Source organism: Stomoxys calcitrans, chromosome 4 (genome assembly GCF_963082655.1).
Source record: "Stomoxys calcitrans chromosome 4, idStoCalc2.1, whole genome shotgun sequence".
Classification (NCBI taxonomy): domain Eukaryota; kingdom Metazoa; phylum Arthropoda; class Insecta; order Diptera; family Muscidae; genus Stomoxys; species Stomoxys calcitrans.
In genome coordinates, this window is record NC_081555.1 from 160,736,763 (window position 1) to 160,756,178 (window position 19,416).

General features: G+C 36.4%; 3 protein-coding genes across 4 annotated transcripts in view; all 3 read right to left on the reverse strand.

The window, feature by feature from the left end:
- The window catches only part of LOC106080381 (small G protein signaling modulator 1), a 72,353-nt gene extending 69,786 nt beyond the window's left edge, over nucleotides 1-2,567 (reverse strand). Inside the window, exons 1-3 of the mRNA XM_059366357.1 lie at nucleotides 2,488-2,567; nucleotides 2,278-2,399; nucleotides 2,059-2,171 (exon numbers count right to left, since the gene is read on the reverse strand). Of these exons, the coding sequence (XP_059222340.1) occupies nucleotides 2,059-2,080 (22 nt within the window). The 5' untranslated portion in view covers nucleotides 2,081-2,171; nucleotides 2,278-2,399; nucleotides 2,488-2,567. The remainder of the gene's footprint in view (nucleotides 1-2,058; nucleotides 2,172-2,277; nucleotides 2,400-2,487) is intronic.
- On the reverse strand, nucleotides 2,508-3,785 carry LOC106085493 (small ribosomal subunit protein uS8A). The gene is made up of 2 exons (XM_013249765.2): nucleotides 3,703-3,785; nucleotides 2,508-3,137 (listed from the first exon to the last, which is right to left on the reverse strand). Exon 2 carries the CDS (start codon nucleotides 3,133-3,135, stop codon nucleotides 2,743-2,745), a length of 393 nt encoding a protein of 130 aa, XP_013105219.1. The 5' UTR covers nucleotides 3,136-3,137; nucleotides 3,703-3,785; the 3' UTR covers nucleotides 2,508-2,742.
- Nucleotides 3,786-7,463: 3,678 nt separating this feature from the next.
- LOC106085486 (CKLF-like MARVEL transmembrane domain-containing protein 4) overlaps nucleotides 7,464-19,416 on the reverse strand; it is a 73,140-nt gene continuing 61,187 nt past the window's right edge. The window contains exon 3 of one of the 2 annotated variants that reach the window (XM_059366759.1): nucleotides 7,464-7,760. In XM_059366759.1, the coding sequence (XP_059222742.1) occupies nucleotides 7,560-7,760 (201 nt within the window). In that variant the 3' untranslated portion in view covers nucleotides 7,464-7,559. Of the gene's footprint in view, nucleotides 7,761-13,933; nucleotides 14,719-19,416 lie in introns of those variants that run through there. The other variant, XM_013249752.2, reaches the window with a different exon arrangement.

The window sequence follows — 19,416 nt, forward strand, 5'->3', positions numbered from 1 at the left end:
GGAAGAAAAATTAATATAGGCGTCTACATTGTTGATCGAGCTCTTCTATCTAGAGCCTGATACAGTTTTTCGGAGAAATCTGAGCGACCATTTAAAGTGTGAACTGGCATAATGCTAATACAAGACCTGTGTTGTTGTTGTAGCCACATTTTCATGTGGAGGTCCTCGATCCTCGTCAAGCCAATAGCTCGCCTTATCATATTGAGCATCATAGGTGCCGCCTGGTCTCTCACAGAGACTCTCCGCTTGATACCGCTGATTGTCCGCAACTGCCGTTGCAGCTACTCCGTATGGAGCATTCCACTATCCGCAACCTGTGGACGCGCCCTGTAGCTCGCAGCTAAGTTTCTCGTAACAGCAATGAACATCACACAAATAGGAGCTCAATGTTCCAGCCTGTGTGGTGCTCACAGCTATCCCGTGCTGGGCCTGTGGTTGCGAAAGTGCTCCGTAGCCAGTTTTGGATTGCAAAAGAACGATAAGAGCTTTTTGCACATCCACATCAGTTGGCCTCACGGCAGGGTTGAGAGAAATAAAAGAGCAGACAACCTGAGAGTAAGGGCCAATTTTGCTGATTTTAATCTTAAACCAGTAAGGAAAGGCAAAAGTCGGGCGGAGCCCTATATAATACACTACACCTATCCTACAACTATAAATTCGGGCAATATATAAATATATATGTATATGAGAGCTATATCTAAATTTGAACCGACTTTCAAACAGATCGTTTGAAAATTGTCGTTACTACGGTCATTTAAGTGCAAATCCGGGTTATGGGGCAACATCCAAATTTGAACCGATTTTGATGAAATCTCGCAAACAGTAACAAAGCTGTCCGTGCCAAATTTAATGCAGATCGGTTGGAAATTGTTGCTACTACGGCCATTTAAGTGCAAATCGGGCGATACATATATACGAGAGCTATATCTAAATCCGAACCGATTTTGATGAAATTTTGCAGATATATTAAGATCAGTAACAAAACAATCGGATCCAAATTTTGTGCAGTTCGGTTGAAAATTGTAGCAACAACGGCCATTTAAGTGCAAATCGGACGATACATATATATGGGAGCTATATCTAAATATGAACCGATTGTAATGAAATTATGTAAATATGTTAATATCAGTACCAAAACAATCCATGCCAAATTTTGTGCAGTTCGGCTGAAAATTTTAGTTACTACAGTCATTTAAGTGCGAATCGGGCGAAACATATATATGGGAGCTACATCTATATCTTAACCGATTTTGATGAAATTTGCAGATATGTTAACCAAAACAATTCATGCCAAATTGTGTGCAGTTCGGTTGAAAATTGTAACTACTACGGCCATTTAAGTGCGAATCGGGCGAAACATATATGTGGGAGATATATCTAAATCTGAACCGATTTTTACCAAAATCAATAGCGTCCATCCTTGGGCCAAAAAAGTGATATGTGCTTACTTACTTATCAATGGGTCTAGCCCTTCTCCTTATCAGCGTTGCAAACAAATGCACAAACTTATAATACCCTTCACAACAGTGGTGGTGTGGTGTATAAAAATGCGAAAACCTTTTTGGCTACGTTATCCGAGTTGAAAACATGATCAAGGGATGTGTGGTACTTTGAAACAAAGAGGCTGTCGGAAGGACAGCCAAATTTTCATACGCAAATACACAAGATAGGCAGGGCTAGCAAGGAATTTGTGGAAAAAAAGAGGAGACATTTGTGCATTCCATATGACTAAGCACAGCATTCGTAAGAAAAAGAACTCAATGTTTGGGATCAGATGATATACCAGACTTGAAAAAACGAAGGGATATTGAATGGAAGATAGGTTAGGTAAGAGTGAGAGTCCTTATAGATAGACTCACTTAGACAATGTTACCCATTGTAATAATAAAATCGAACCCACGACTCCGGCACTGAAAATCCAAGCAAGCTACTAACTCGACTGCCGGGGCCCTGAAACACACAATTTCTATCATAGAAAAGGGGACGAGGTTACATCCCCTAATAAGTAGCCACATTATTATTTGTCGGGAATAGGAGCAAAGTCAACAAGAGGCTTACCGGCAGCACAAGGAAACATCATTCACTAAGACAATGTGTCAATCGGAGTAAAACATGCAGCACACGTATTGAGTTTAACGGCACATATTTAGGTAAGATCCAGACGTAGAATGCTGTTTAACAAATTAAGACATGTAGTATCCTCAATTTGTGTGGCAAAGAGTAATTGGGCTAGACAAGTTTTGGGAGTTTTAGAGCAATGCATATCACATGACGTACCATTAACACTAGATAAATGAATACAATTTGCATTAGATGAAATAAATTTCATCAAAATTCTCTTAGGTCCAGGCCACTTTCTCATTCTCATAGTTTTCAAAATAATATTGAGGATTGAAAGCCTAATAAAAACAAAATCAAATTTAATTCCAAACGCATACTTATTTCAGTCAGTAACATACTTACCCCCAATGTTTAATTGGTACTCACTTTCGCATTAAAAATGTTGGTTCTTTTTTTCAATTTTTTTTATTATCCTCCTTCTATGCTTAAAATTAAGCAAAAATCACTTTGTAATTTATAAAAAAAGTTTGTTTCATGTTAAATAAAAACAAACGACAGCAAAACACATATTGTTGGAGATTTGTGTGTTGTTGTTGGTGGTGGACGATGCCTCCGCTTTCTTTTGTAATTATCCGAACTTAAGCGTTGATGGTGGTTTAACATTTTGTTTTTGAACAATGCTTAGAAGAAGAAGCCCAAAATTTTACCACCCAAATGTTTTCTTCTGGCTTCTTCGTGATCCATAATACCGCCAGAGGTGGTCAGGACAACATAACCGAACTGACGAGAGGGCAACAAGTTGTTGGTCCACTTTTCAATGTCGTTGATGGGAACATCGAAGCGGGGGGAGATGACTCCGCACTTGTTCAAGCGGCCGGTAAGGTTAACAACGATTTTGCCGGAACGATGGTCATCGACAATTTCGAATTCACCAATGTAGCCATGTTTCATCATGACAGTCAAGAACTTGATGATGACCTTGGAGCAGGGGCGGAGGAGAACCTGACGCTTGCCACGCTTTTCAGCGTTGTTAATGCATTTCAAGGCATCGGCCAATACGTTCATACGCACCATGGCTAAAACAAAATAAAAAAAAACACAAAATTAGTTGAGGTTCACTACATAGCAGTTTTTGATGTTGGCGCTTTCAAAAAAATGTAAACAAATTGCAATCACAAAAAATAAAACAATTTCACACGAAAATTTAATTCATCCCACTCATGTAAAAAGGCCAAACAGCGCTAGCCGTGTCAACAAACCGTCAGCCCAGCATTCTAGACTAGAACATCAACACCAACAACAATATAGTGGCAGAACCACCGGTAAACAACAACCAAAAAAAAATCATGTCATTTAAACAATTCCTTTTAGCTGTCCAAAATTTCCTTTTTATATGAATAAGACTACAAAAGCATGACAAATTGGTTCAAACATTTCAGCCTAAAGCATCGCAGTTCAATTATTTACTAATACTGCAAAGATCAATTTGGTTTACTTTCAGTAGGTTTAGGAAACTTGCAATTTATTCACATTTTTCACTGGTATGGCTTTGAAATTCTATTAAAATGGCATAGCCAACATAATGCTTGACAATTTGCACATCGATTTGTATGCGTTTCACATATTTTTCACAAAGATTACCTAAGATTTATTTTGTGAAAATTTTTGACAATTTTACACGAACGCGAACGTATCGAAAAAGAGGAAGTCCATTTTGCGTCAGTTGCCAGTACTGCTTTTTGACATTTGGTGGTTGTCAAAAACAGCTGTCACCGCAGGCGACATCTATATGTGAAGTTTTTAATGGGCATACCACAAATAACCAAGTAAGAACAGTTTTTCTTATGGTTCGATTACACGATATAATCGTATTCGACGTTTTGCCAATACGCGCAAAGAAATTTGTTTGTATACGTGTGCGTACATGAGCAAAGAATATGCGAGAAAGAAGATATCAACAAAGAGAATGCAAACAAACATCTGACATTTTAATACTGTAAACAGCCGGTCAGGCGTGAGACCACCTTTTTAAATCCTCCTTGATGCCGACAACGGTTTCAATTAATTGAAGCGAACTTTGTATTTACGTAGACACTTCTATGAAATGTGTTCGCACATTCTTCGTCACCATTTTTGTAGGTATCCGATCAAAACACTCTTCCAATCCATCGAGGCGTCCATTCGTCTCCTCCATTATTACACAATGGTATATCCTGGTCCTATCGTCTGAGGTCTCCTAGCCGCAATGACAACCTCATACTTAATCTGTAAGACTAATAGTCGGATATATAGAAATAAAAGTTAAGTAAGTAGTATCACACACACTTTATTATAAACAATATTCTTTGGAAAATATAAAGAAAAGGAATGAAAAGGTTATTATTAGATACGTTTTAACTTAAAAAAATATTTATATATTAAATACAGATGTATTATTTCGACTAATGAGGGATAAATGCTTTCCAAATGGTTTTATTTAAAAAATACCAAACAAAGTATTTTTACAATTGGGGTTTGTTAGTTTAGTTTAATTTCTGTTATTTAAATTTCAGAATTTTGTCATTGTTCTTTGTTGTTATTCTCTTAAGCAAAGTATGCACCAGGATTCACTGAATAAGGTTAAGCCAAGCGATCAGCCGATATACTTTTTTTTTAATATTTGGCAGTACTTGGCATTGAGGATGTCAACTTGTTCTCTTTTTACATTCATTCTTTGTTTACGTTTTCTCCTATATGATGACATTTTCAATCGTCAGATTTGACATCCTTAATGATGTTTATGGGGCCTATCCACTTTGTGTGTTTGCATGTGACCTAACCTTCTATTAGTGAATCCTGAGTATGCACCTCCAGCGAAATTTTAGGTTGTAGCCCATGACGAAACAATTAAAGGTGGTCTCATTTGTAAATTTGTTAAATAACGATAGTGCCATTGATCTCTGCATACGTTGGTCACGTGCGCAGAAATCGATAAAGGACTAAAAACCCGTTTACTAGGGTTTTATGTTATCGAGATGATACTAGATTTCGAAATTACAGGATTGGGTATTCTCGAAACATCGATATGGCCAACAAGTGGTATATAAGGCAGTGGCACAATGCAATCGCAACGCAACGTAAGTCTTATCTGAAAACGCGTGTTGTAAACGTATCAGCAAACAGCAGTTAGTGAGTTGTAAAGCAAATAAGTAGATCAATAAATCATTGTTGAGTAAAGTAATTGGAAACGAACTGTGTTTTATTTGTTATACCCCCCACCAAAGGATGGGGGTATATTCATTTTATCAATTCGTTTACAACACATCGAAATATCCATTTCCGATACTATAATGTATATATATTCTTGATCAGCGTAAAAATCTAAGTCGATCTAGCCATGTCCGTGTGTTTGTTGAAATATTGTATTTTTTAAAAATAGAGATATTGAGCTAAAACTTCGTGCAGATTCTTTTTTTGTGCATAAGCAGGTTAAGTTCGAACATGGACTATATCGGACTATATCTTGATATGGCCTCCATATAGACCGATTCGCCGATTAAGGGTTTATTTATTTATTATCCGATTTTGCTGAAATTTTTGAACAGTGAGTTGTGTTAGACCCTTCAACATCCTTCTTCAATTTAGCCCAGATCGGTTCAGATTTGAATATAGCTGCCATATAGACCGATCGCTCGATTTAAAGTCTTGGCCTCATGAAAGGCACATTTATAATCCGATTTCGCTGAAATTTGACATAGTGACTTATGTTGGGCTTTTCGACAACCGTGTCGCTTGTGGTTCAGATCGGTCTATATTTGGATATGGATTTGTTCTACAAAATTGAACAATTACTTGTACTTATTAGACCTCTCAATATTCGTGTCGAATTTGGTCCAAATCTGACCATATTTTGTAAATAGTTTGTAAATAAAAATTAAATTTTGATTCAGGTCTTGCATTTTTGAAAATCCCGATTAATCCCGATTTGTTGTATAGAGTTTCCCGACTTTATGTTTTTAGAACCCGGCAAGCCTATTATATACTGATATGAGCTTTAAGGTGCCTTCACACTACATTTTCTTGTCTTATGACATGTCAAATTTTGCTATTGTTAAGTTGATTTTGCTATGTATGTGATACGAATAAAAATAACACATGAAGATCACTTTTCCAAATAGCACTGTCATTTTTTCGATTAGGGCGGTGCTCTATTCCTTCTGATAAAAACATAAAGAAATTTGTTGTGAGTTGAATGAAAGCAACCCCAAATTAAATAGGGGCTCACAACTTTAACAACTTATAGCCATAAAAAATCAACTTTTGAGCACAGTTTTAGGTTATGTTATACAAAAATAACATATTAGTGTGTTAGCAAGAATAATGAATCGCAAGACAAATTTACAGCAGAGTACAATTTTTTCTCGCGGAGACACTATCTGTCAACGAGATTTCATAACGTTCGGTTGTGTGTGTGCTTTATAGTTAAGAACCGCAGCAAACACAAGCAAAGAAAAATGGTGCCAACTAGTAACATACTCAAAATCACTGATTTTGACAGATAGTGCACTCGATTTTTTGTTGTTGGCCAACTGCTCCTACCTGTTAAATTTGTCTTGGATGAATCATATGTAAATTGGCAATTTTGACACACACCATGATACAATTAAGAGGTAGCGTTAACAACAAAAATCTACCCCCAACGAAACTACCTTGACAGGGAAATGCCGTTAATTGAAATGTCAAACTGGTTTTTGATATGAATTTTCTTTTACAACTTATCTTCTTCAAATGTGTTTTATATTTGTATTTTCATCAATATAACACTGTTTTGTTGCTTATGTGTGGAATATCGGATCAAATAGATCATCTTTCTATGGTTTTAGGAAAAAATCACAACTGTGTTATCAAGCCTTTGACATTTAGATTTACTGCAAAATCAAAACAAAAATAAAAAACTTATACTCAGCTGTTCGCATAACCTCACCTTATAAGTGTATCCTGAACACACATAATAAAATACAAATGATACATAAAGTGGCATACCATAAGACAGGAACATGTGTGATATGGCCTTTACTGCAGAGTTTATAAATTCTTTAAAAATTTAGCCAAATTGAAGAAAAGTCAATTAGTTTGTACCGCGGAGTGAAATTTGAAATATGTAAGTTATGACACTCTTAAACAAGGTAGGCTGCATTTTTTTATAAACATAATTTATAATTAAATAAAAATTAATAAAATATATATATATAACTAAACTATACGATGGGATGGGAATACACAGTTATTTCATGACTATATGGACACACTTGCATTAAAGTTAATAATAATAATATAACAAATGGTAAATCGCTTTCACTAAATTCTATATAAAAATTATAATATACAATTTTGTATACAGATTTTATAGAGCTTTCTGATTTTTCAATATTTAAGTGCATCCGTTTTGATATTTGGTTTTGATTTTATTTAATAACTTAATACTTTTCTAATAAAAGATTCGAAATAAAATCTTTTATTTATATTCGCAGACCATTTCTATGTTGTAAAAACAGCAGATATGCTCCAAATGCATATGCTACGCTATTGAAACATCCAAAAACGCCGGCTGCAATGTTGGCTGTATGTCCTGGCGTATGAGGATATCCCGACCATGTGGCCAATTGTACGACGAATGTTATGAAATACAAGACAAATGAAATTATGGTACTGAGAAATTCCTGAAAAGAGAGGAAAATAATAAAATTAAATGTATAAATTTGAAAATAACAAAAACAATTAAGGAAAAGCCAAAGTTGGACGGATCGGACCTCTGCCTAGTTTTAATGAAACATGTGATGAGTGATGTACATTGAAACAATTGTTGTCCTAATTAACCTAAGATGCCGAACTTAATTTAAAGATGCACAGTTTTTAAACTATTTAAGTAAACAATTCCTTTGGTGAATGATTTTTTACTTGATATTAAATAATTTTTAGATTAAATTATAGTTTAATGCATCCTTAATTTGCATCTTATCAAAATATAGTCGAAAGTTAGGAAATCGACTTTGGGACAAGAAATGGTGTAATGTACGTCTTTAAATGTTTCAATTTCAAAGGTAAAGATGCTCAGTTCGTTTTAGAATTTATAAAATAATAAGAAATTGAGGGCCATCTGTGAAATAAATTATAAAGGGTCAGCGATCGAAATTCGAATCATAAGGTTGTATCCATGACATAATTACCAGGTAGTGTACCGTAAACAGCTGAGTACATTTTTTTTTTTCACGCGAAGTGCACTACCTGTAAACGAGTTTTTGTTGTGTATAAGTATTCCACTTAAGAACCATAACACACGCAAACAAACGAAAAATCAGAGTTGCACTAATCACTGATTTTGACAAATAGTGCATTCAATATTTTATTGTTGGGCAACTGCCACTACCTGTAAATGAATATATCTTGGTTGTATCGCTTAGTAAATAGCTACACAGAAAGAAAAACGCTCGAAAAAGGCACACACCCCAAATCAGCTGATTTCGAAGATTTGCGAAACGAATCGAGTGAGAACAAGTAAAAGCGTGCTATGTTAGGCCGGGCCGAACCTTGGGTACCCACCACAATGAATTCTCTAAAAATTTACCCTTATTAACTGAGTTTGTATTTGAATGATTTTTGTCTCAAGAAGTTATATCGGGATTTCGCTACTTAGGAGGGGCTTTATCACCATATTCACCGATTCGGATAAAACATGACACTGTTGTTGTAAGTCATAAGATAGATTTTTAGGCCAAAGGCTTCTAAGGGCTGAAACATTCAAATTCGAAGATCGGTGCATATTCTGGCTATTTCTGTTTATGACTGATTCGGATCATACTTGGTATGGATGTCATAATATAATTCTTTGTTCCAAATTTCAGCCAAATCGGATGAAAATTGAGGCTTTTAAGGGCTCAAAATTTCAAATCCGTGGATCGGTTTATATGGGGGATATATCTGTTTATAGACCGATTCGGATCATACCTGGCATGGATGTTGAAAATCATAACTCAAGTCTTTGTTCTAAATTTGAGCCAAACCAAACATGACACTGATGTTATAAGTCATAAGATAGGTTTTTGGGCCTAATTACAGCCAAATAAGGTAAAAATTTAGGCTTCTAAGGTCTGAAAAATTCAAATTCGAAGATCGGTACATATTTTGACTATATCTGTTTATGACTGATTCGGATCATACTTGGCATGGATGTCATTATTTATGTCTTTGTTCGAAATTTCAGACAAAAAGGATGAAAATTGAGGATTCTAGGGACTCAGGAAGTCAAATCGAGGGATCGGTTTATATGGGGGATATGTCTGTTTATAGACAGATTCTGATCATACCTGGCATGGATGTTGAAAATCATAACTCAAGTCTTTGTTCCAAATTTGAGCCAAACCAAACATGACACTGATGTTATAAGTCATAAGATAGGTTTTTGGGCCTAATTACAGCCAAATCAGGTAAAAATTTAGGCTTCTAAGGTCTGAAAAATTCAAATTCGAAGATCGGTACATATTTGGACTATATCTGTTTATGACTGATTCGGATCATACTTAGCATGGATGTCATAATTTAAGTGTTTGTTCCAAATTTCAGCCAAATCGGATGAAAATTGAGGCTTCTAAGGGCTCAAAATTTCAAATCCGTGGATCGGTTTATATGGGGGATATATCTGTTTATAGACCGAATCGGATCATACCTGGCATGGATGTTAAAAATCATAACTCAAGTCTTTGTTCCAAATTTGAGCCAAGTCGGATGAATATCGAGGTTTCTAGGGGCTCAAGAAGTCAAATCGAGGGATCGGTTTATAGTGGGGCTATATCCGGAATCGGATGAAAATTGAGGTTTCTAGGGGCTCAAGAAGTCAAATCGGGGGATCGGTTTATAGTGGGGCTATATCCGGAATCGGATGAAAATTGAGGTTTCTAGGGGCCCAAGAAGTCAAATCGAGGGATCGATTTATAGTGGGGCTTTATACAAATCTGAACCGATTTGACCCATTTGCAATCCTAAACTACTTACATGAATAAAAACCTTTAAGCGTTAGACTGCTATCGAGATTTCGACAGACGGGCGGACATGGCTAGATCGACTAGGTGTCATCCTATGGTGGTGGGGAAGGCGGATTTAACAAGGTGGCCTCACGCGAACAACTGTTAACAGCCGGCCAGGATTGACGGTTTTAAGATGTTAGATTTTTGTTTGCATTCTCTTTGTTGTTATCTTCTTTCTCCCATATTCTCTGATCATGTACGCACATGTATTCAAACACGCACTCAAATTTATTTATGTGTGTTGGCAAAACGTCGATCCGCTTGATGGCAAAATAGCGGATTGCACCATATGATTTGAGGTTGTTGGTATAAAAAGATAGAGGTTATGATGGTGACAAAAAGATGGTGTGGATAGCAAAAGCCGTACATTGCATTTGTTTTTGAAAGGTGTACATTTATGGATTTAGCATATTGTGTTTAGCTCAACGATAGAAGGTTGTATTTGGGTTGTTACTCTATTCGCCTTTTGACGTGTACAACTCAAACTCCATATAAAAAAATTACAAATGAAAAATGTGTAAAAAAATGATTTTGTTTTTTTTGGCTAAAGACTTAAAAGTAACAATTAGAAATAATTTCCTAGTGCAAAATGATGACACTATTGTGTTGGTGTAGAATATTTGCTATAAATAATGAACTTTGGATACCCACCACCTCAGATATATATTATTAATCACCTGTCGTCTTAAAATTGTGAAAAATTTATCATTAATGAACCCATAACAGCTATATGTAAATATAGTCCGATATCCACCTTACTCAACAATCATATAAAAAGGTCTAACACAACTCATTGTACCAAATTCATCATAAAAAAATCTCCTTTTATTGGCCTTAGGACTTAAATCGGGAGATTTTTATATGTATGTGGCAGCTATATCCAAATATAGACAGATCTGAACCATATAGGGAACTGATATCAAGGAGCTTAACAGAGCTCATTGTTCCAAATTTCAAAAAAATCGGGCAATAAATGCGCCTTTTAAATGTCCAAGGCCTTAAATCGGGATATCGTCCTAATGGGCAGCTACACTCGTAGAAAAAATGTTCTGAAAATAGCAAACACTGTCTGCTGAATATTAGTAGTTAATTTTGCTGCTATGCTGCAGGCCACCATAGCGCAGAGGTTAGCATGTCCGCCTATGACGCTGAATGCCTGAGTTCGAATCCTGGCAGGAACATCGGAACATTTTTCAGCGGTGGTTATCTCCTCCTAATGCTGGCGACATTTGTGGAGTACTTTGCCATGTAAAAACTTCTCTCCAAAAAGGTGTCGCTCTGCAGCACGCCGTTCGGACTCGGCTATAAAATAGGAGGTTCCTTATCATTGAGCTTGAAATTGAATCGCACAGCACTCATTGATTTGTGAGAAGTTTACCCCTGTTCCGTAATGGAATGTTCATGGGCAAATGTGCATTTGCAATTACAGCGTTAGTTCCGCAATGTCAGAGCAGCAGGCTTACTGTTGTAGTTTGCTGAAAATGACTGCTGCTTAATTATGAAGGGGATGTGAGAAAAAACAAGTAAAAGCGTGCATGAATTCTGCCAAAAATGTATACCAGTTTAAGGGCATAATTTTATTCTACATACCATACTTTTGTCAAACCATCAAAAACTAAAGCTTCTAGGAACCGAACAAGGATGATCGAGGGCCCGGTTTACATGGCAGCTTATAGACTGCTCACATACATATATATTGCCCGATTTTCACTCCTAGACCCACTGCAAGCACATTTATTGACCAATCTTCCCAAAATTTTGTACAACGCTTTCCTCGCCGAATTCCACAATATCCATAAAGCTTGATCGAAATCGGTTCAGATTTAGATATAGCTCCCATCTCCCGTCATTTGTGAACCGTAGTTATTACATTTTGAACGTATTTGCTTTGCTCGAAATTTGATACAGTAATTTTAATAACTTATCTGAATACATCTGCCGAGGTCCATCAAAATTGGTTTAGAATTACATATAGTCCCACTTTTGTATTTAAAGGGTAGGTATAGGATATTATAAAGTCGGCACCGCCCGACTTTTGCACTTCCTTACTGGGTTTTCTTTAAATGTAGGTACAAAAGGCCATCCCAGTCATGTACACATTAGTAGAGCAATTACAAAAATCCGAATGAGCTCAGGCACATTTCGAAATGTATACCAATGGATGGATCAGGATCGGCAGATCGTTCTATAAGGGGGCTATATCTTGATATAGATCTTCGAATTTAACCTGCCTATGACAAAAAAATAATCTGTGCAAAGTTTCACCTCAATGTCTCTATTGAAGACTGTAGCGCGATTTTAACAGACAGACGGACGGACATGGTTAGTTCGTCTTAGATTTACGACTAACTGACTTCTTTTTTTGCCTTTTAAAGGCTGGACCACTTAAGAAGTTAAATCCGCAGATAGGTTTATATGGAAGCTATTTCAGGTAATACTTCCAGGGGCTCAAAATGTCAAATCTGGAGATTCGTTTAAATGGGTGCTATATGTAAGTATGGTCCGACATTTTTAACTCAGTTATTGGGAAGCCTCCCCCAACTCACCATTTCAAATTTCAGCGGAATCGGGTTGCGGACTCACGACACAAAATCGGCAGATTGGTTTATATCGCAGCTATATGGAAATATAGTCCGATTTGGTCTATATTCGGTTCGGTCATCGGAATGCATATTGTTTCAAATTTCATGGGATGTGGGAAATAAATTCGAGTTTTATGCATTTTTGGCCGCTCTTTATATACAAGTCCGACCACAGAAGAGTGTCAAGGAATCTCTTCGAAATTTCGTTAATAGGAAATGCGGCTTTTGTGCGTTCAATGCCTTTAATCTGAAAACAGGGTTATGTGGAAGCTGCATACAAATATGGCCGGATCTGGACCATACTCAGATGTTGAGGGTTCTTGCAACACACTGTAACGGCGAAAATGCGTACGAATTTCTAGATTCAAACACTTGAAGTGGCAGATTAATTTATGCAAACTCAACAAGGTTGATCATTGAAAACAGCACAAAAAAGCGACTTTATGAATTCACGACTTTTTATCGGGAGATCGGTATAAAGGGTGCCAAATCTTCATCGTCGTCTTTGAACTGAAGATGATTTCAACAAACGGACATGTTTAGATTGTCTATGAATAACGACGATCTAGTAGTTTGTAGCGTTGGCAATTTGAAATGACAAATGTCTAATTCTTCGATGGTGGGCATACCCACCATATACCGCATTTTTGATTTGTCGAACATTTGGTAGGTTTTGGTCAGGTTTGGTAGGATTTTTCTTAAATTTTGGTAGGAAATAGTTTTCTTGAGTGGCAACACTGGTTGGCACTTATTCCTTAATGGAATTTGCAAATTTCGTCGTTGTGCCTACTCGTATTGTCGTCCCATCTTTATAAAAATTAAAAATGTTTGAATTTTTTGTTTGGATTTTTTATTATTAAAAATATTAAAAGAATTACAACTGTAAAAAAGTCAGTTTTACACAACGTATCGCTGAATAAATATTAAAACAATAAAAATAAATTTTTTGTTGAAAAAACAAACAAAATCTTAAGGCATCCACAAAATTTAAAAACAAAAAAACACAAAGTTAACTTCTGAAAGTATTTACTTAATTTAAAAAAGAAGAACCAAAATTCATAGAAATTGTGCATTTTTTAGATTTTTAATTTTAGCTTGTTTGTTTGTTTGGATTACTTTGTAAATTAATTGTAACTTATACATTTAAAACTACAATATTGTCAATATCTTGACAATGACTATGATGCTGTAAATCTTTCTTGCTTTGTGTGTGTGTGTGTGTAAATGTGATGTTTTTGTTTGGTAAAAAATTTATTTATTTCTTTTTCTTTGTATATTTTTTTATACGTACATTTATAAACTTAAAACTTACTATAATTAAAACTATTGTTTTTGTTTTCTTTTATCTTGAGTCAACAAATAATTCAAAAAAAGTTTAACAATGTTAGATGTTGCTGGTAGGGGTATGGGGTGTGGGGACTCGAATATTTCATTTGAACTTAAGTGTGTTTGTTTTTAATAAACGCTGTTTTTCAATTGCAAAATTTTGTTCTTGGTTTCGTGTGGGCTTGTTTTGATTTTGATTTTCTGAAAAGTTAAACTGCATCTAGACAATGACTGTGGGCCACATTTGTATGCGGGCGTTTTGGTGTTTCCGCTCCGTGGTGTAAAAAAGGAGAGCGCGCATGCGTATTTACTCGTATGTTAAATTTGTTTAGTTAAACTGTTGCTGCTGCTGTTCTCGTTTTTCATTTTAATTTATTTTCGTTTTGTTTTTTTTTTTTATTTTTTAAGCTTTGTCTAACATTTTTCTTAGTTGTATGGCAGAAATTTCGAAATGTTGGCTTTTGGCTTGGGCTTTGTTCTGTATCTTAAATTGTGGCGCCACTCTTGTGTTCCAAGTACAGGAAATATGTGCCGGCAGCATAGGCCAAAAAGTTGAATAGACCAAAAACACCGGCCGCAATATTGGAACCATAACCATAGCTCGAGGAGTGGTATGCCGACCACTTGGCCAATTGCACAATGAAGGCAATGAAGTACAAAATTGTAGCAATGCCAGTATTAAGGAATTCCTGAAGGAAGAAATGGAGAGAGAGAGAGAAAAAAAAAGAAAGAAAAACAAAAAAAATTAGTCACACTTAAAATTTGAAATCGGTTAAGAAGTTTGACATTTTAGGCCATTGGGTTAGTCCATCAGATTAGATAAGAGATTACATGTTTAGTAATTGTTATTGAAGTATTTGTGTGAGTGTACATATGTGTGTAGTCTTTAAGATTCCTCTGCGTATTTCCTATGCAGAGAAGCTTTTAGAAGTGAGACCAACTAAAGGCTATAGGGCCAAACATTATAAGTTTCATAGGAAATAAACTAAACACGAAATTTAGTCAGCAGCAACAGAAACTAAAGAAATTTTACTTGCGAATAGTATAAACTTTGGAAATGTTTTTTGAGTCCAAGAAAATTTTCTAAGGATAGAAAACCACAAAGACTTTTCCTACAAATTATACTCCAACCAAGTCTTCGCTCAATGTAAATGGGTTTAAAATTCTCAGTCAAATTCGGACCATGCACAGTGATCTAAATTCACAAAACGTTTTTTTATAACAAAAATGTTTAAACCATAGGCCATGTTATTCAGATGTTGTCAGTACTAAATAGGAAACAACCGTAGCGCAGAGATTTGCATGTCCGCCTATGATGCTGAGGCGTTCGTCATTCGTATCCTGGCAAGACCATCAGAAAAAATATTTTCAGCGGTGGTTTTTCCCTACCAATGCTTTGTGCAACATTTGTGAGGTACTATGCCATGTGAAAACTTCTCTCCAAAGAGGTTTCGCACTGCGGCACGACATTCGGACCGGCTATAAATAGAAGGCCCCTAACCATTGACCTTAAACTAGGACTGCACTCATTGATATGAGAGAAGTTTGCCCCTGTGGAATGTTCATGGCCAAAATTTGCATATATGAAAAATTTTACCGCTTTTAGAAATCGAAAAAAATATTTCATAAAAATTTTCGGGAAAATATATATTTTCCAATTACACAGGTTAAAAATTATTAAAAAAAAACAACAAATTTTGTCTAAAAAAACAACGACAAAATGTATAAATTTTCCTAAAACAATTTATTCCATACAAATCTCAACCAAAAAATAAATGAATATATCCCCTATCCTATGGTGGTGGGTATAAAAAGTAAAAATTTTTTGTTGAAAGGTACCCACTTTGTTGCTCTGGGATTTTCTCTCTTATTATTTCTACTATTTTACTCTAAAAACTATTTCAGTAATTTTGCCGCCGCTGAAATTTGAACTCGTGATCTCATGTTTGATAGTCTTGCACTTATTCTCTAGTCTACCGACAGCATTTTCTTGGTGATGAAATAACTCAATAAGCATTACTTCACGGTCATAAGTATCTCTATTAAATTCAATTTAAAACAAGTAAAAAGGCGTTAAGTTCGATCGGGTCGAACTTTGGATACCCACCACCTCGGGTACATATGTAAACCACCTTTGGTCAAAATCCTGTGAAAAATGTATAACTTATGCCCCATTGCAGTTATATCGAAATATGTTCCGATTGGGACCAAATACTAATAAGTACAAGTCATTGTTCAATTGTGTATATAAAATATTGAACTTTCTAATAGCTAAATCTAAAAAAAACCAATCTGAACCATATATGACAGGGATGTCGAAAAGCCTTACACAAGTCACTGTGTCAAATTTCAGTGAGATCGGATTAAAAATGCGCCTTTTATGGCACCAAGACTTTAAATCGAGATATCGGTCTGTATGGCAGTTATATCCAAATCAGGACCGATTTGGGCCAAGTTGCAGAAAAATGTCGAAGAGCCTAACACAACTCATTGTCCCAAATTTCAGCGAAATCGGGCAATAAATGCGCCTTTTATGGGGCCAAGACCTTAAATCGAGAGATCGGTCTATATGGCAGCTATATTCAAATCTTGACCGATCTGTGCCAAATTGAAGATGGATATCGAAGGACCTAACATAACTCACTGTCCCAAATTTCGGCGACATCGGACAATACATGCTCCTTTTATGGACCCAAAATCTTAAATCGAGAAATCGGTCTATATGCCATATTACTTTAGTATAACGAGAGGCCTAACTTAACTCACTGTCTCAAATTTCGGTGACATCGGACAATAAATGCGCCTTTTATGGGCCCAAAACCTTAAATCGGGAGATCGGCCTATATAGCAGCTATATCCAAATTGAAGAGGACGTCGAAAGGCCTAACAAAATTCACTGTCCCAAATTTTAGCAAATCGGATAATAAATGTGGCTTTTATGGTCCTAAGGCCCTAAATCGGCGGATCGGTCTATATGGCAGCTGGACCGATCTGGGCCAAATTGAAGAAAGATGTCGAAGGGCTTAACACAACTCACTGTCCCAAGTTTCAGCAAAATCGGATGATAAATGTGGCTTTTATGAGCCTAAGACCCTAAATCGGCGGATCGGTCAGTATGGGGGCTATATCAATATATAGTCCGACATAGCTCATCTTCGAACTTAACCTGCTTATGGTCAAAAAAAGAATCTTTGCAAAGTTTCACCTCAATATCTCTATTTTCAAAGACTGTAGCGTGATTTTAACAGACAGACGAAAGGACATGGCTAGATCGTCTTAGATTTTTACGCCGATCAAGAATATATATATACTTTATAGGATCGGAAATGGATATTTCGATGTGTTGCAAACGGAATGACAAAATGAATATACCTCCATCCTTCGGTGGTGGGTATAAAAGCAACAACTTTTGTCTAAAAACGACGACAAAATTTGTTAATTTTCATGAAACAATTTATTTTGAATCTCAAAGAAAAAATATATATAATGTAATAATGTATAAAAAGTAAAAATTTGTTGTTGAAAGGCAACCACTTTGCTGCTCTGGGATTTTTCTTTGTTACTACTATTACCCTGAAAAGAATTTCAGTAATTTTGCCGCCGCTGAGATTTGAACTCATGATCTCATGTTTGGTGGTCTTGCACTCATTCTCTAGTCTACCGACAGCATTTTCTTGGTTATAAAATAACTCAATAAGCATTACTGCACGGTTATAAGTGTCTCAATTGAATTCAATTAAAAAAAAAACAATAAACTACTTTTAAACCACTTTAATACGAAATACATATCTCTTTAACCGAATTTTCTAAAATAAATTGAAGAAAAAACTTTTTTTTCACCTGTCGGGGGATTCGAATCTTTTTTTGGAAGTACTTAATGTCATGAAGTCTGGTGTGCCTCAAAAAATTAATTTGTTTTTCTTCTTAGAGTTACTATTTTCTGTGTAGGTTAATTTGACAAGAGGGAGCATTTAACAATGAAGAGATTAGATTGATGGATGTCGCCCAGTACCTTTTGGGGATCACGCGAATAAAATGCTATGTGGCAGGAATATCAATACAAACTTGGGAGATAGTGTGCTCAGTAGGGAGAACACTCCTCAAGGATAACACTCCTCCTTGTGATAAACGAAGTCCCACTGCATCCCAAAAAGGATGGTAAGAAATTAATCGTATTACCAACAATGTTGTGCTATTGATCCGAGGTAAATCTCTTTCGACCATCAGTGAGATCATAGAAAGGACACCGAGAAGACTGTCAAGGTGGAGAACGAATCAAAGGAAAAGGGATGTGGTCCTTGTCACTCCCATGTATAACATACCGTATTTAACATTCCCATCTCTGGACAGATTCTCTCTGTATTTGTCGAAGTAGACCAAATACCTAAGCCTTAATTCGAAACAGTCCTTGAAAATTAATATGGAGGAAAGAAACCGAAAGAATGCCCCTTAACATTGAACTTAAAGCTGTTCCTTAATGGAATGTTCGTGGGAATTTTAGTAGTATTAGTACAAATCGAACCACCCTAGTATACACTGCCGTCGTGAGTCTAGGGCTTTGGTATGGTGAAAAGCTTTAGCTAGGAACTCTTGTTACAGGGAGATTAAGAAGAACCAAAGGCCTATTTCGGAATCACGGGAACATTGAGATCAATAACGCAGGCAGGTTTAGAAACCCTCACCTTAAGCACAACATTCGCGAAGCAAGCTTGGCTTGCTGAATAAAGATGGGTACAGCTGGATCATAAATGCATGCATTCATTCTGGATAATAGATGCAAAGGGAATACTCAGAAACGTACCGAAGTACTATGTTTCAGGACGATAAGATATCGATCTTTAGAAGGATAGGAGTCAGGCACGAGCTTGGGGGGTCTACTCTGATACACTTGATACTGTTAGGTCGCTGAGACTGCCTGACGAGTGTGAGATCTTTCAGGCATAGGTATGCTCCATTATGATAGACACAATTGAGTTCCTGGGAAGGGATACACCGCCTTTTACTTGAAAGATCTCACACTCGTCAGGTAGGGAGAGCTCATCCTTGTAGAGTGAACCAATCGCCAGGCTTGCATACGTCAATTCGTTGAACTACTCGGTACTGGGAGGATACACACTCCTACCCTTGACCGAAAGGGGACAAAGAAGTTTCTCTTTGTGATAAGAGGTCACCGAGCCATATAATTCTAACGAGGTACTGTGCGATAAACCATATGGAGGCGTACGTGCATAATGATTGCTGTAGAAGTTGCCTTCATGAGGATGAGGAGGAGACCACCCAACTGTTTTGGAGAGGCGTTTTTCTCTGTTTAAAGCCGGAGTTCAAGCCCGGTTTGGAATCGGAGCAAGCTGGTTCAACTCCGAACCGGACCAAAAACCTCGTCTCCG

Excerpts from the sequence above, each read along its gene's own strand:
- LOC106085493 (XM_013249765.2), bottom strand. The coding sequence starts at position 3,135 with ATGGTGCGTATGAACGTATTGGCCGATGCCTTGAAATGCATTAACAAC.